This window comes from Herpailurus yagouaroundi, unplaced genomic scaffold, assembly GCF_014898765.1.
Source record: "Herpailurus yagouaroundi ecotype Mexico unplaced genomic scaffold, PumYag 185, whole genome shotgun sequence".
Classification (NCBI taxonomy): domain Eukaryota; kingdom Metazoa; phylum Chordata; class Mammalia; order Carnivora; family Felidae; genus Herpailurus; species Herpailurus yagouaroundi.
This window is the reverse complement of record NW_024412416.1, coordinates 8,953,610-8,967,365: the sequence shown is the minus strand read 5'-3', so window position 1 is coordinate 8,967,365 and position 13,756 is coordinate 8,953,610. Positions and strand designations below refer to the sequence as shown.

The window sequence follows — 13,756 nt, the reverse complement described above, 5'->3', positions numbered from 1 at the left end:
CCACCCATGCATCCATCCATCCATTCACCCACCCATCCATCCACCTAACCATCTATCTATCTATCTATCTATCTATCCATCCATCCATCCATCCACCTACCCATCCACCCATCTATCCACTCATCCATCCGTTATCCATCAATCCATCCATCCATCCATCCATCCACTCTGGGCATTCATCCATGTGCCCATTCCTTTACATCATGTGTGTAATCACTGGAAAGGAAAGGGATGACCCCACCCCCCTTTTTATGAAGAGTCTATAGTTTACTTTATTAGAAAGTGCAGTCAGGTCTGCAAAGACACCAAGGTAGTACAAAATGGTAAAAACTGCAGCAAAAGTTCATATGAGTTGTAGAAACACAAATGAGGGATTGCATCATTTTCCCTCAAGGTTATGGAAAAACTGGAGACTAGAGATGCCACTTAAACTGGGCTTAAAATATTAGTAAGGGTTTTGATTGGTTTTTATTACAGTAAGGTAGAAAAGTATTCTTTCCTCAGAGGGTCTAAGGCCTGCCTGTGATCTCTTAGATCTTGTGCCTTGTGAAATTGGTGTTCTGTCAAGTTTTCAATACTTGGGATCACTGCATGGGGAAAAGGAAAGGAAGCTTCTCATTAACCAGTGGCATAGATTCATCTGATAGCCCACAGATATTATAGTCTCTTTCCTATTTTCTTGAGCCTCTATTTTCTGTCTCTAATTTATGAGAGGGTCACGAATTCCCTTCCAGATGTTGGATTCAAAGCCCAGACACAGTAAATATAGATATACTCACACATTGTAATACTATTCCGAGAAAAAAATACAATAATAAACTGAAATTTGCAACAACATGGATGAATTTCAGAAGTATGTTGAGTGACATAGGCTAGACACTAAAAAGTACATGCTCTATGTCTCTACTTAGGTAAAGTTCAAGATCGAAGAATCAGAACATTGATTGCCTCTGTAAAGGGATTCAATAATAGGGGCCAGGAGGGAACTATTGAGGTTAGTAGAAATGTTCTGTATCTCCATTAGAGTCACTTACACCAAAACCCATTGATTAAAGACTCATTCGAGGTCTATGCATGTCACTCTAGGTACATATTTACCTAAATACAAAAAATTAAAGATAAATAAATCAAAGCATAGTCACAGAGACTTTGAAATGCAACCAGGAAGCAAAGGGTCCTGCTTATAATGAGACTGACCAGCACACAGGCATGCAATTCAAGCCAAGGAAGAGCACACAGCAGAGTAGAAAGCTGTAGAAGAAGATCTATTTATTAGTCAGAAAGGTCCAGCTAGAGAAAAGGCATGCAAGCAGAGAAGCCCGAAGAACAGACAGCCTCCACTGTCAGCTGGTAGGAGGCATTGAGCCCATTCCACTTTGCAGAACTCCCTACCAGAGGTAGGAGGCCTGAGGCCTAGGGGGAGACAGGCATAGCTAAGGGGAGTGGAGGAAAGCTCTCAGGCTCCATGAGGTTTCCAGAAACCCAGGCCACAGCCTCTTCCAGGCTGCTGTGTTGCAGCTGGCCTGGCCCCTGTGCCACTGCAGAGAATCTGGGCTTCGGAATTAGGAGTGCTATCGATTCTCATCCTTTTGGCTCTCTCTGTAGGAGTGCGTGCTGGTAAAGGGATTTCAGTGCTCTTTGAAGAGCTCATTGATTCCCACTTACAACTTAGACAAACTAGGCCGCCTTCTGCCAAGGGACAGGGTGGGCATATTTTGGTTTTATCTTTCTCTGGGGCCCAGTGGAACAGAATTTTTAGCTACTTAAATGATTTTCTTGGTCTTATACTGTCCCTCTGGCATATGTTTTGAGTTAATCAGCTTCTTTTCAGAGACAAAAGGAGAGAGCAAAAAGGGATGGCATGTGTCTTCCTAAAACCTTGTCCCCAGAGCCTCAAGATACTCTATACACACTATTGATTTTATCTCCACTTTATTCCTCAGAAGTGGCAGAAGGACAAGTGTTATTTTTGCTTATTTTCATTGATTCATGCTAAGGTACACATCTAGAATTCCCCTCTTTTCCTGTGTAAGGATGTGGTAGGGAAAAAAAAAAAATCTTGCTGCCAGAGTTGGGAAATGGGGAGGTTCTGGGTGAAAGAAATTTAAATTTGATTCCATATTCTTTTATTTAAAATTGTTCTCATTCTATCAGAATAAAGATTAAACAGTGCTTCTCTAACATACCAGAAGTCATGTCTTAGAGGTATTTTTATAGGCACAAGTACTCCACATTTAAGTGAATTGCTAACATTTCTTGCATAAATTTATGTTGAAAAGCAGAGAATTTTTTTCTTCTTTCTCCCTTGCTAGTATCTCTGATATACCTTTTGAGTATTACAAAGCTGGAAATCTGGATTCTCCATATGCCACAGGGAAGGCCAGTCAGATTTTTCAAAGAAGTTTGAGCCAATTCCCTATTTTTCATTTTTTTGTGAGCAAAGCTGGGAGGTGGAGTGGAGGGGAACACAGGAGGGTAGTTGCATAAACCAATGTGAAGGTGCCTCTGCCCAGAGCTGGTGGGATGGGGAGAAGGCAAGAAATGCGTGAAGACAGGACCAGATGGATGAGCCACACTGCAAGATTGTTCTCCGTGAGGGTGGGCCACAGGTAAAAACAGGCTTCAAATGAAGGCGTTGGAGACCTGTGCTTCATCCGTTCAATACATATGCTCAAGGAGAACTTGAGCAGGGCAGCAATGATCATGGCCAACGGCATTGGACACAGAGCTCAAAGCACTAGTCCCAGAAAGTAGGGGTTGCCAACCATAAAGCACAGTTCAGTCTAGGAGGCCAAGACAGCCAACATTTCTTGAAGACAGGAATGTACATCAGGAAACTGAGGCAACCTCCTTATATGGAGTGGGTAAGCATGGTGGTGGGTCAGCATTTATACTCTGCCCCTGGGTTTATCCAGACAACTTGGACATCTGCCATGGGTCAAAAACATTAGTCTTGGCCCCATCTTTGGGGAAGACATGAGTCCCAGTAACACTTCTGCACTGATTGGGATTGGCACATAAAATGGGTATATTAACACTCCTGCCTTGAGAGCCTCAGTACCTGCAATTGAGTGAGGCAAACAGTAGGGGCCTCACCCATGCTGACAGGTCACTGGGACTGTGTCCAAAGGTGACAGTCAGGCTGCTGCTTCTCACCCTTCAACTTCTAAAACTGGGGAAGGAAGCAGTTTTAACTCCTGGGGAACCTCCCAAGGCCTCACTGTTCAAGTGCCCTGCCAGGGTGTTAAACTTATTGCTACTCACAGAGGGCCAGCCAATCAGAGACGGGGAGTAAAACTCAGCTAAGGTGAGGCCCCAGGGTAAGCCCGGTAGCTCAATCTTAATTTCATTAATTGACAATCTTGTTATACTGCTCTTTAAAAAAAAAAAAAAAGTTTCTTTTTATTTATTTTGAGAGAGACATAGAGAGCAGGTGGGGGAGAAGCAGAGAGAGAGAGAGACAGAATCCCATGCAGGCTCTGCACTATCAGCACAGAGCCCAACACAAGGCTTGAACTCACGAACCATGAGATTGTGACCTGAACTGGAGTCAAAAGTGAGAGGCTTAAATGACTGAGCCACCCAGGCTCCCCATACTGCTCTTCATCACTGGTACATCCAATGATTTGAAATATTTTATTGTGTAAAATCTTTGGAGCCCAGACAGATCGGAGTATGAGATAGAGCATCTCTTTTTAATGGGTGGCCATGGGCAAGCGTTTAACCTCCTTCTACTTAGCAGAAGTTGAACCTCATCTGTAAGTTTGGGTGATATCTTCCTTGCGGGACTTTTATACTGACTGTAGATGTGCATAAAGTCTTACGGTGTGACTGGCACATATCAAGCAGTCTAATTAATGGCAGACATTAAATTTATTATTACTTACCAGAAGGGTGCTACATACAAAACAGAGCCACATATTAGACTATATGTTTTGACTTAATTTATGTGGGCACTTTCAATGTAATTAAACTATCTTGGAACAAAGGACAATATAATGCATAACACTGGGATGTCAGAAAACCTCCTCTGGCATTTCATAACATGTAGTAAAGGGTCCCACTCTGGGTGGTCTCCTAACTGGTTAGTTATTGAAGCATCTCCTGAGTTTAATGTGAAATTATTCACCCCACACTAGCCATGGGAGGAGGTCAAACTGACTTGTAAGTAAAGGTTGCTTTTGCTAAGGCCATGTTGGAACTTTAGCCCATAATGGCCCAATTTAAGTAGAAGTCTCTCCCTTTAAGAAAGGGAATAGAGCATAAAATCCCCTTTTCAGATAGTTGTAGGAATAAATTCTGCCCAGGCCCCCTGTGGTTAAACTCAGCCATGACTGGACATTGCTCTCTCTCAGGTGAAACACAAAGGGGAGATCATGACTGTCAGTAAAAGGACTGGAAAATTTGGTCTTGCAAACAGGGATCTTGGAGGACAATTGAATATGCCACCAAGATGATTTCCCTCATAGAGATGTTTGCTGCACTCAGGAGCTTGGGCTGAATGCTGTCCGCAAATTAATGTGCACAAGTTGGAATCTCCAGGGCTTCAACGAGCCTTGCTCGGTTTAATTGGAAGCATTGCTGTTTTGGGTTTTCATCACATACCCCAGAATTTGCCTTCTCACGGCTCCAGCCTCACCTTCATTTTCCTGTGGTGGTGGCATAAATAATGCAGAGGCCTCACTGCTGGGAAGCAGGAACGAGACCCAGATGTCAGGAATGGAAAACACAGCAGCCTAAAGCTGGCGGAGCAGAGCAGTAAACACAGTCAGGGATAGGTGAGCTGTGGGGGTAAGAGTCAGCCAGGGGAGCTGTGTTTGAGATGGGGGTTAACCTCTTGCATAAGGGCCCAATTAGCTTGCTGAGGACCAGGAATGGGACTAGGGAGGGAGGGGAAAGGTGGGGAAGGCATGTGAGGAGCATAATAATGTGGCCCCAAACAGCCTCTTTGTTGCCCGAGAAATGATAGACTCATGTTGTGCATGAATTAAATTAACCTTGCAATTTGGCTCAGACAAGAATTCATTGGAAAAGGTACTGGGGAGATGCATAAGAGCCTGATTTCAGAATCGTAATCCAATCAACACCATCCACTTTGCTGATGGAGAAAGCGAGACACTGGGGAGTGGGTTTAGCCCGGGGTGAGCAAGTTCAAAACTCACCACTCCAGCTCAAACAAAACACAACTTAATGAAAAGAAACTTCCACATCTTCATCTCTGCCTGTGTTCCTATGTTCCTTGCCTTGGGGGAAAACACGATCCTCTTGCCTATATTCATTAATCCAGAAATCTAGGGAGTATCCGTAACCTCTTCCTCACTTGGCCTCTAGATACATTTAGTCTCCAACTCCTGTAGAGTTTCCTTCCTCCCTCTGTCACCCAGTGTCCTTTCTCTCCATACTTGAGCTGCCATAAGCTCCATACTTCTGCATTAGTGAGGCCCCTGTCACCTCTGGTGCCTGGTGTCAGTCTCCCTGGTGAACTCTTGGAGCTCCTGTTGTGGTGGTCTGACCATGCTGCTCCTCCTTGCGCAAGCACTTTAACGGCTCCTTCCCTGCCTTCAGGAGAATGTCCAAACATCCCAGAGCGGTGCGCAGGGGCATCACTCACTGCCTGCTGCCCGCTTGCAGACCCCAAGGTGCTGTCCTCTGCAGACTTACTCTGAATGCTTGCACTTCCTCAGATCCAGGGCGGTTTCTTTCTCATTCCATTTGCTTGGATAGCTCTCACTCAGTAGGACTCAAGGTAGGATACCCCTGCCCACCAGCAAATCCTAGGACCCCTACCTCGTGCATCTTCAAGACTGCTGTTCATTTGGACTCTGCAACGTGCCCTTATTTGGGTTCCCAGAGACCCCGTACTTACCTCTGCTTGCACCCTCCTCTCACCGCGAGAGGGTTTCCAGTATACCCACGGGATCATCCCAACAAAACAGCTCCTGGAAGAGGCAATAGGGAAATCTAAAAAGCATTTTTGAAACATGGATTCTGGATTAGAACATGCTGGGGTTCAAATATTTACTCACATACTTGAAAGCAGTGCAAACTTGGGCGCACCTGGACAGGTTATTCATTTTATCTGAAATTCAGTTTTCTCGGCTGCAATGGGATAATGGTAGCACCTGTTTCATCATGAGATAATCTATATTAAGTTATTAGCTCAGGATCTGAAACGTCATAGCCTTCGATAAAATAACCATTGTTGCCATTGTTGGCATTGTTATTAAGGACGTTGCTGTATTCTATTAAAATTTTAATTTCTCCTGCCCCCAAAGCAGGCATTCAGTAAATATTTGTTGAATCCCCTGAAGAATAAGCAAGATAGGACCATAGGTTAACCTGGGCAGACTTCCTACTTACCTGGCACAGAATTTTACAGAAAGGAATCGTAAGTGTTATTTCTTCCCATAGGAGAGAAAAACTCCCTCACCAGAAATAACTTGATAATTTAACTTGTAATTGCCCCCTATAATTTAGAAGAACACACGTTTCTTATAATTAATAAGCATTTATTTTTAGGGATATCATCTGAGCAAAAAGCTGGGCAATGTCTGCCTCTCCTCTATTCTGAGTCTCCAGTGGCCACTAGAAGTCCCAGGGCTAAGCGGTGCTTATTCCCACAGGTGACTAAGTCTATACTTTCTCACTGACACCAGCTTCCAGAATCCGTAAGGATCAGATAACAAAAACAAAAACAAAAAAACTCCTTACTCTGGTTGAATTCAGCATTTAAGGAGCGCCTGTCACCACATAGGCAAAGCTTCGGCTTTATGGAGAAATCTGTTGCTAAGACACAGTCTTCATTTGTTTGCACACTTTTCGTAAGAATGGTGGGCATTTAATTCACAGAGAGACATTGAGGTGTAAGAGATAAAGGTTGGTGGCAAGTTCATTCTGGCAGAGGATTAAACCTCCAACAAGTCTATTGGTTCCTTTAGGCTAGAGGCTTTCAAAGCATGGGCTTGGGACCCAGGTATCAGCACCACCAGGAATTGCTAAAAATGCAAATTCCCAGGCCTGCTCCAATCTTAACTGGAATCTCACAATTGCTGCTGAGTGGTTTACAGTCTGAACTTTGGCAAGCCTTCTAGGTCATTCTGACACTCAACAACATGTGAGATCACTGCTCTAAACCCTTGACAGGAACAGTGGTTTTCAACCCTGCCTGCACATTAGAATCACCTGGAAAACTGAAAAATATCCCATAGCCCTGGTTGTCACTGCAGACCAATTAAATAAAAATTTCTGGAGGTGGGCTCCAGGCATTGATATTTTTATAATCTCAGGAGATTTTAATGCAGGGACAGGATGGAGAAACACTGACCCATTGATGGAGATGTATTTGTTGGAAATGACAGAATCTTGCTCAAAGTAACCCAAGTAGTAAGATAGTTTTGGAGGAAAGAAGTCCCTTAATCTTACAGGAACTGGAAAGCACCAAAAGCCTGGACAGTTCTTCCCATCTCTCATGTTTCTCTTTCTACTGCCACATTATCTGTTTTCTGCTTTTCTCCGTGCATTTGCCTAACTACACTAGGGAACAACTTATTCTGCTCCATCACTGTTTCCATGCTTTCATTCTGTGTCTTGTGTGTGGTTTGACTTGTCATTGGACCGACTCCCTCTTCCCAAATCTGCTTATCACCCTCTCTGGCTCTGGCACCCACAGCTCAGTGATATGTGGAAGCTGGGGAGATTTATTTTCTCAGAAGACATCAACCTGAAACAAGAATAAAGGATTCCACATAAAGAAAAATAAAATTCTTTTCTTGTTTTATTGGAGAGAAAAAATACTTAGGAAATACTTTTTTTTAAATGTTTTTTAAAGTTTATTTATTTTTGAGACAGAGAGAGATAGAGCACGAGTGGGGAAGGGGCAGAGAGAGAGAAAGACACAGAATCCAAAGCAGGCTCCAGGCTTGGAGCTGTCAACACAGAGCCCGACGCGGGGCTCGAACTCACCACCTGTGAGATCATGACCTGAGCCAAAGTTTGATGGTTAACCGACTGAGCCACCCAGGCACCCCAAGAAATACTTTTTCTGCTAACAGGGAATTTACAGTGTGAATGTATTATTGACAATTTAGAGAAAGAGGGAGAGGACAGGAAGGTGAACATACAGAACGGTTTTAAGTCCTTTAGTCCTTAAAACCCTCAGCTCATAGATCCTTGGTCTGTCCCCAAACCTGCCTTCTGGCTCCCGATCAAGTCCGTGCTCCTTGTCCGGCAATAACCTTGTTTCCAGAAAATCAATCCTGACGCTGCTGATTCTTCTCCACTTCTGTGACCCACCAACAAAGCAGCATGGCTTATGAGCTCTAACCTGCCATTGGAATGTTAGTCTTCATCTTCTCCTATCATGAGTAAGCAGACCATTAACTCACTTGTCCCTTTATTTTTCTTTGACATGTGTGTTTGTTTATGGCCCCATCCATGTACCGCGAGTGTCCTGGGCTGCATTCCTGCTGTCAACAGCTTCCTGTTCAGTGAACTTGAAGGCTTTATAGCATACCAGAAAAGCATCATCTAGTCTAACTTCTCAACCAACATCGCTGTGTTCATTCATTTGGCTTCTGCTGAAACATTTTCAGAGAACGGAAATTTTTAAAGCTGTGACACAGCATATTAAGACAGCGATAACCATAGTTATTTCTTGCCAGTAATAGATATTCAACAAGTGTTGAGTTTAACATAGAGCTGGAGTCTATGTCCACATTATCCTTCCTTTTGCCTTTGCGTGCTCTTTGAAATGATAGCAAGTACATTCATTCATGTCCCAACTGGGAGAATTTGGAAATTTGTGGGACTCCTATCCAGATACCGTTAAGCCTTCTTTTTTTCTGGGATAAGCATCTCCAATGTCTTCAGCTGTTATTTGTTTACAAACATTCCCCTTTTTTCGGGCTTTCTGGTTCCTCTTTATTAAGGTGTCCTGGCTTGTTCTAAAATGCCACACTCAGAAATAAAAAACATGATATTAGGTAAAAATTGACCAGTATGAGGTACATTGGATGGATTGTTGTCTTAATTTATGAGCACTTTACTTCTCCAGAAGCAATTTATGATTAGATTAATTTTTGGCATCTGCAGCCTCTGATTTATTTTGAGCAAACTGCCAGCCCAAACTTCTGGTTCTCTCATTCAAAATCTACTTCTTAGTTAAATGTGTCTACCTTTCACTTTGGCCACTGTTTGAATCCAATTGTAGGACATTACATTCATTCCAATTTAAGTATTTCTATTTTTGCTAATTCTGCTCTTTTGTCACTTACAATTTCCACTCTTGTTTATTCTCCTATCAATTCTCCTCGATTCTGCATCAATATTAAATTTGAAAAACACCTTAAGTTACCTACTCAGTGTCCTTAACTTAGTATGCAAAGGCTACATTTCTAGAAACTAAGGAACGAATGTGAGGAAATACCTCCTTAAAATATAAGGACTTCTGTCTCCTTGAAACAGAAAATGTGTAGATATCATCTGTTAATTTTTTTTTTTAAAGAGCTACTTTATTTTATATAATGCCACATTATTCTTTTTTTTTTTTTTCAACGTTTATTTATTTTTGGGACAGAGAGAGACAGAGCATGAACGGGGGAGGGGCAGAGAGAGAGGGAGACACAGAATCGGAAACAGGCTCCAGGCTCCGAGCCATCAGCCCAGAGCCTGACGCGGGGCTCGAACTCACGGACCGCGAGATCGTGACCTGGTTGAAGTCGGACGCTTAACCGACTGCGCCACCCAGGCGCCCCTCATCTGTTAATTTTTAAGCACACAGATCACAGTTGTGCAGCTTGATAAATTATCACAAAATGCACCCACCATGTAACCACCAGCTAAATCAAGAAAAAGAACATGTCCAGCAACCCAGAGACGTCAGATAATAATATCTAGCCCCCCAAAACAAACACTACCCTCATTTACACCGCAATATTAGTTTTGCCTGTTTTGAATGTCATAGAAAGGAAATCCTTACATGCACTGTTTTGTGTCTAGCCTGCTTTTTTATTCTCAGTGTTGGATAGTATTCTATTGAATGGTTGTACCATAATTAATTAATCCATTGTACAGTTTACAGTTTTAAGCTAGTGAAAATAGTGCTGCTATTTACATTCTTGATTATCTTCTGATGCTCAGTGTATCCATTTCTGTTGGGGGGGAGGTTAGAATATGCGCATGTTCAACTTTAGAAGACTCTCCCAAGTTGTTTTCCAAAGGAATGGTATCTTTTTAGAGTCCGCAAACTGGGTTTGAGCGTTCTACTTCTTCCATATCATGGTCACCACTTAACGTTGTCTGTCTTCATGATATTAGCAGTCCTGAAAACCCCTTAGAAGCAGTGGCATCTCATTGTGATATGTAAATTATATTTTCTTGATATTAATACAGCTGAGGGCACTTTCATTTGCTTAATAGCCATTTGGACATTTTGTCTTGTGAAATGTCAATTGAAGATTTTCGCCCAGTTTTTAATTTTTTTACATTTATTCATTTTTGAGAGAGAGACAGAGCATGAGCAGGGGAAGGGCAGAATGAGAGGGAGACACAGAATCTGAAGCAGGAGCTAGGCTTTGTCAGCAGAGCCCAATCAGGGCTCAGACCTGCGACCTGTGAGATAATGACCAGAGCCTAAGTACAATGCTTTTAACCAACTGAACCATCCAAGCGCCTGAGTTTTTCCCATTTAAAAAAATTGAGTTGCCTCTTCTTCTTGTTGATGTACAGAAATGCATGTGTGTGCCAGATATATTTTTTGCAAATAGGTTATTTCACTTTTTGGTTTGCCTTTTCACGTTTTCCATAGCATATTTATTTATTTTATTTAAAAATTTTTTTTAATGTTTATTCATTGTTTTGAGAGAGAGGGGTGGGGGGAGGGGCAGAGATGGGGAGACACAGAATCCAAGCAGGTTGCAGGCTCTGAGCTCTCAGCACAGAGCCCAGTGCAGAGCTTGAACTCCCAAACTGCGAGATCATGACCTGAGCCCAGATGCTCAGCTGACTGAGCCACCCAGGCACCCCTTTCATATGAACAGAAGTGCTTAATGGACTATATATAATTTTAAATATTTCAATTTAGGTGTATTCCTTGTTTGAGTCCTCAAAAAAACTGTATTTCAACTCCAAGGTTGTACATGGTAGCCTATGTGGTTACCCCAGGTAGCTGTATTATTTCATATCTCATATTAAGATTTGCCACATGTGTAGAATTTATTTTTTAACATATTATGAGGTAGGGATACACATTTATTTTTATTTTCTACACTGTTTACACTGGACCATAAGTCTTCCCAGGCCATCATTTCTCCACTGTGCTAGAGTATCAACTTCATCATAAGTCAAGCGACCATATATGGGAGTCCCTTTCTGGAATATCTGTTTTTCTCCACTGATTGACTTGTGTATTCTTTTATCAATAATACTGTGTACGAAATACTATAACTTCAAAATAAGTTTTGATATATTTACATAATTTGTCCAGTTTTTTCATTTATTGAGACTGCCTCAATCATTCTTGGCTCTTTGCACTTCTATTTTGGTTTGGGATTAGCTTGTAGGTTTCCACAAAATAAAAAAAACCAACACAAACCAAAACAAACTAAACCAAACCAAAACAAAACAAAACACCTTTTGTGGGTTTTGACTGAGATTGAATTAGACCTGTATACATACATTCGCTGAGATGGAAAATTTTCAGTTTTCTCAACAATGTGTCTTACACATCTTTAAAGCTATTTTTATGAATTTGGTGCTTTGATGCTATTTTAAGTACTATTTTTAAAGACTTTCTTTTTAAATAATCTCTACACCCAATGTGGAGCTCTAAGTTACAACCCCGAGATCAAGAGTCGCATGTTCCACCGACTGAGCCAGCCAGGTGCCCCTTAGTGATAGTTTTTCAAGCAGGCTTCATGCCCAGTGCAGAACCCAATGTGGGGCTTGAACTCGTGACCCTGAGATCAAGACCTGAGCTGAAATCAAGAGTCAGAGGCTTAAATGAATAAGTCATTCAGGCACCCCAATACTATTTTTAAATTTAGATTTTTATACTGATAGTGTATGTAAGTGGACTTGACTCTTAGATACTGACATTCTAACCTGTGATTTTGTATGCACATACGGATTTTTGATAGTCTACATTTTACAATCTTTATGTAGGAAAATAAAGACGCCGCTATTTACTCCTTTTAAATATTACACCTTTTATTTTTTTCTCTTAGATTTATTTTTCTCTCTTCTCCATTGTATCAAGTACAACTGATGGTCAACGCCAAGTCCATTTCTGGTTTCAGGGAGGAAACATTTCATTAATTTCATTAAATTATACTACAGCATACAGGAACCTCATAGTGTCTGTTCATTATTATTTCAGAATTGTTACAAACAAGTGACTGCTGTGCCCATCCTACTCATCCCCTTTCAAACATGAGTGTTTATTGGGAGTAATGTTTCCTCACTCCACCATTGTATGTAGGTGGGTGGACGGCAGATGATTGACCTTTTTAGTTCCTGGATCAGGAGGAGGCACATATGGGGTCTGGAAACCATCATGGGAGTTCATACTGAGGTCTGATACTGTGATAGGATGGGTGTTAAAGAAGTGTTCCTATACGTGGGAATAAATATTCAAATTAAGAATACAACTTATTGTAGCAGTCAGCTTTTGTGGGATAACAAGTGCTCCAAAACTTAGTGTCTTAAAAAAAAACTATGTATTATTTCTAATGATACTGCATGAGAATCATCCAGGTAAACTGGGTGGTTCTTTGGGTCTGAGACAGCATAGCCAGGGCTGGAAGTTCTCAAATGGATTTATTTACAGGTCTAGTGGTGGGCTTTACCAATACAGCTCTTGCCAAAATCACTCAATGATCCTCATGTGACTGGTTCTGCTATGTAAACAGTATTCTACCTGAGAAAGTTAACACTTAAAAGATTTAAAAGGCCAGTATAACTGACCTAGATTTTCCCCCGCTTTGGCCATTGTAGGTCTTCTGTGATTTTCATGGCCACTCTCAAAAGAAGAATGTATTCCTTTATGGTTGTAGCATCAAGGAGACCTTGTGGCAAGCAGAGTCCGCTATGGGCACATCTACTGTCTTGGAAGATGTCGGCTACAGGGTAAGTCACTGGGGAGAATGACACAAAACATTTTGTGTCCACATTCTTGCCTTTGAGACACACGCTCCACCCATTTTTTCCCCCTAAATAAGCATTTTGATTATTTTAACTCTAGGGTTATAATACAAGCAGGTTGGAGGCATGTGTAACCCCTCTACACTTTCGATGCATAATGGCTATACTACCTGGTGGCTCTGCTTTGTTTTCTATATGATATGATACAGTGCAAAGGGCATGAGAATCGGAGACAGGAAACCTCATTTTAATGCCTGGCTTTATAGTTATTAACTGTGTGCCGAGGAGTCATTAACATCACCTCTCTGAACCACCATTTGTCACCTGGGAAGTGGGGACAATGAAAATACTGCCTCTGTTTCATGTTTATGAGAGCAGCAAAATGATGCTGAATACAAAAGGATCTTAAATTAGTATGAAGGAATGCAAAAATGCAAGACATTAGACCATCCACATGCCCTGTGTGAACACGCTCTGAAAAGCAGAGCAGTGATCCACTACTCCTGTATAGTGGATATATTTTATCTATAAGTAGCTAATTCTTTTTTTTTCTGGGTTCCAGTGGATAGAGCTCAACTCTTCCTCCACTGAACTAAAGAGGAAGTTAAGGAGGGGTAAA

At 41.8% G+C, this 13,756-nt stretch overlaps 1 protein-coding gene across 2 annotated transcripts in view; it reads left to right on the top strand.

Moving 5' to 3' along the window:
* Window positions 1-13,756, top strand: part of AGBL1 (AGBL carboxypeptidase 1) — an 858,541-nt gene that overhangs the window by 409,279 nt on the left and 435,506 nt on the right. For both annotated transcript variants that reach the window (XM_040493719.1, XM_040493718.1), the window contains exon 20: window positions 12,991-13,122. In XM_040493719.1, coding sequence (XP_040349653.1) covers window positions 12,991-13,122 — 132 coding nt within the window. The remainder of the gene's footprint in view (window positions 1-12,990; window positions 13,123-13,756) is intronic.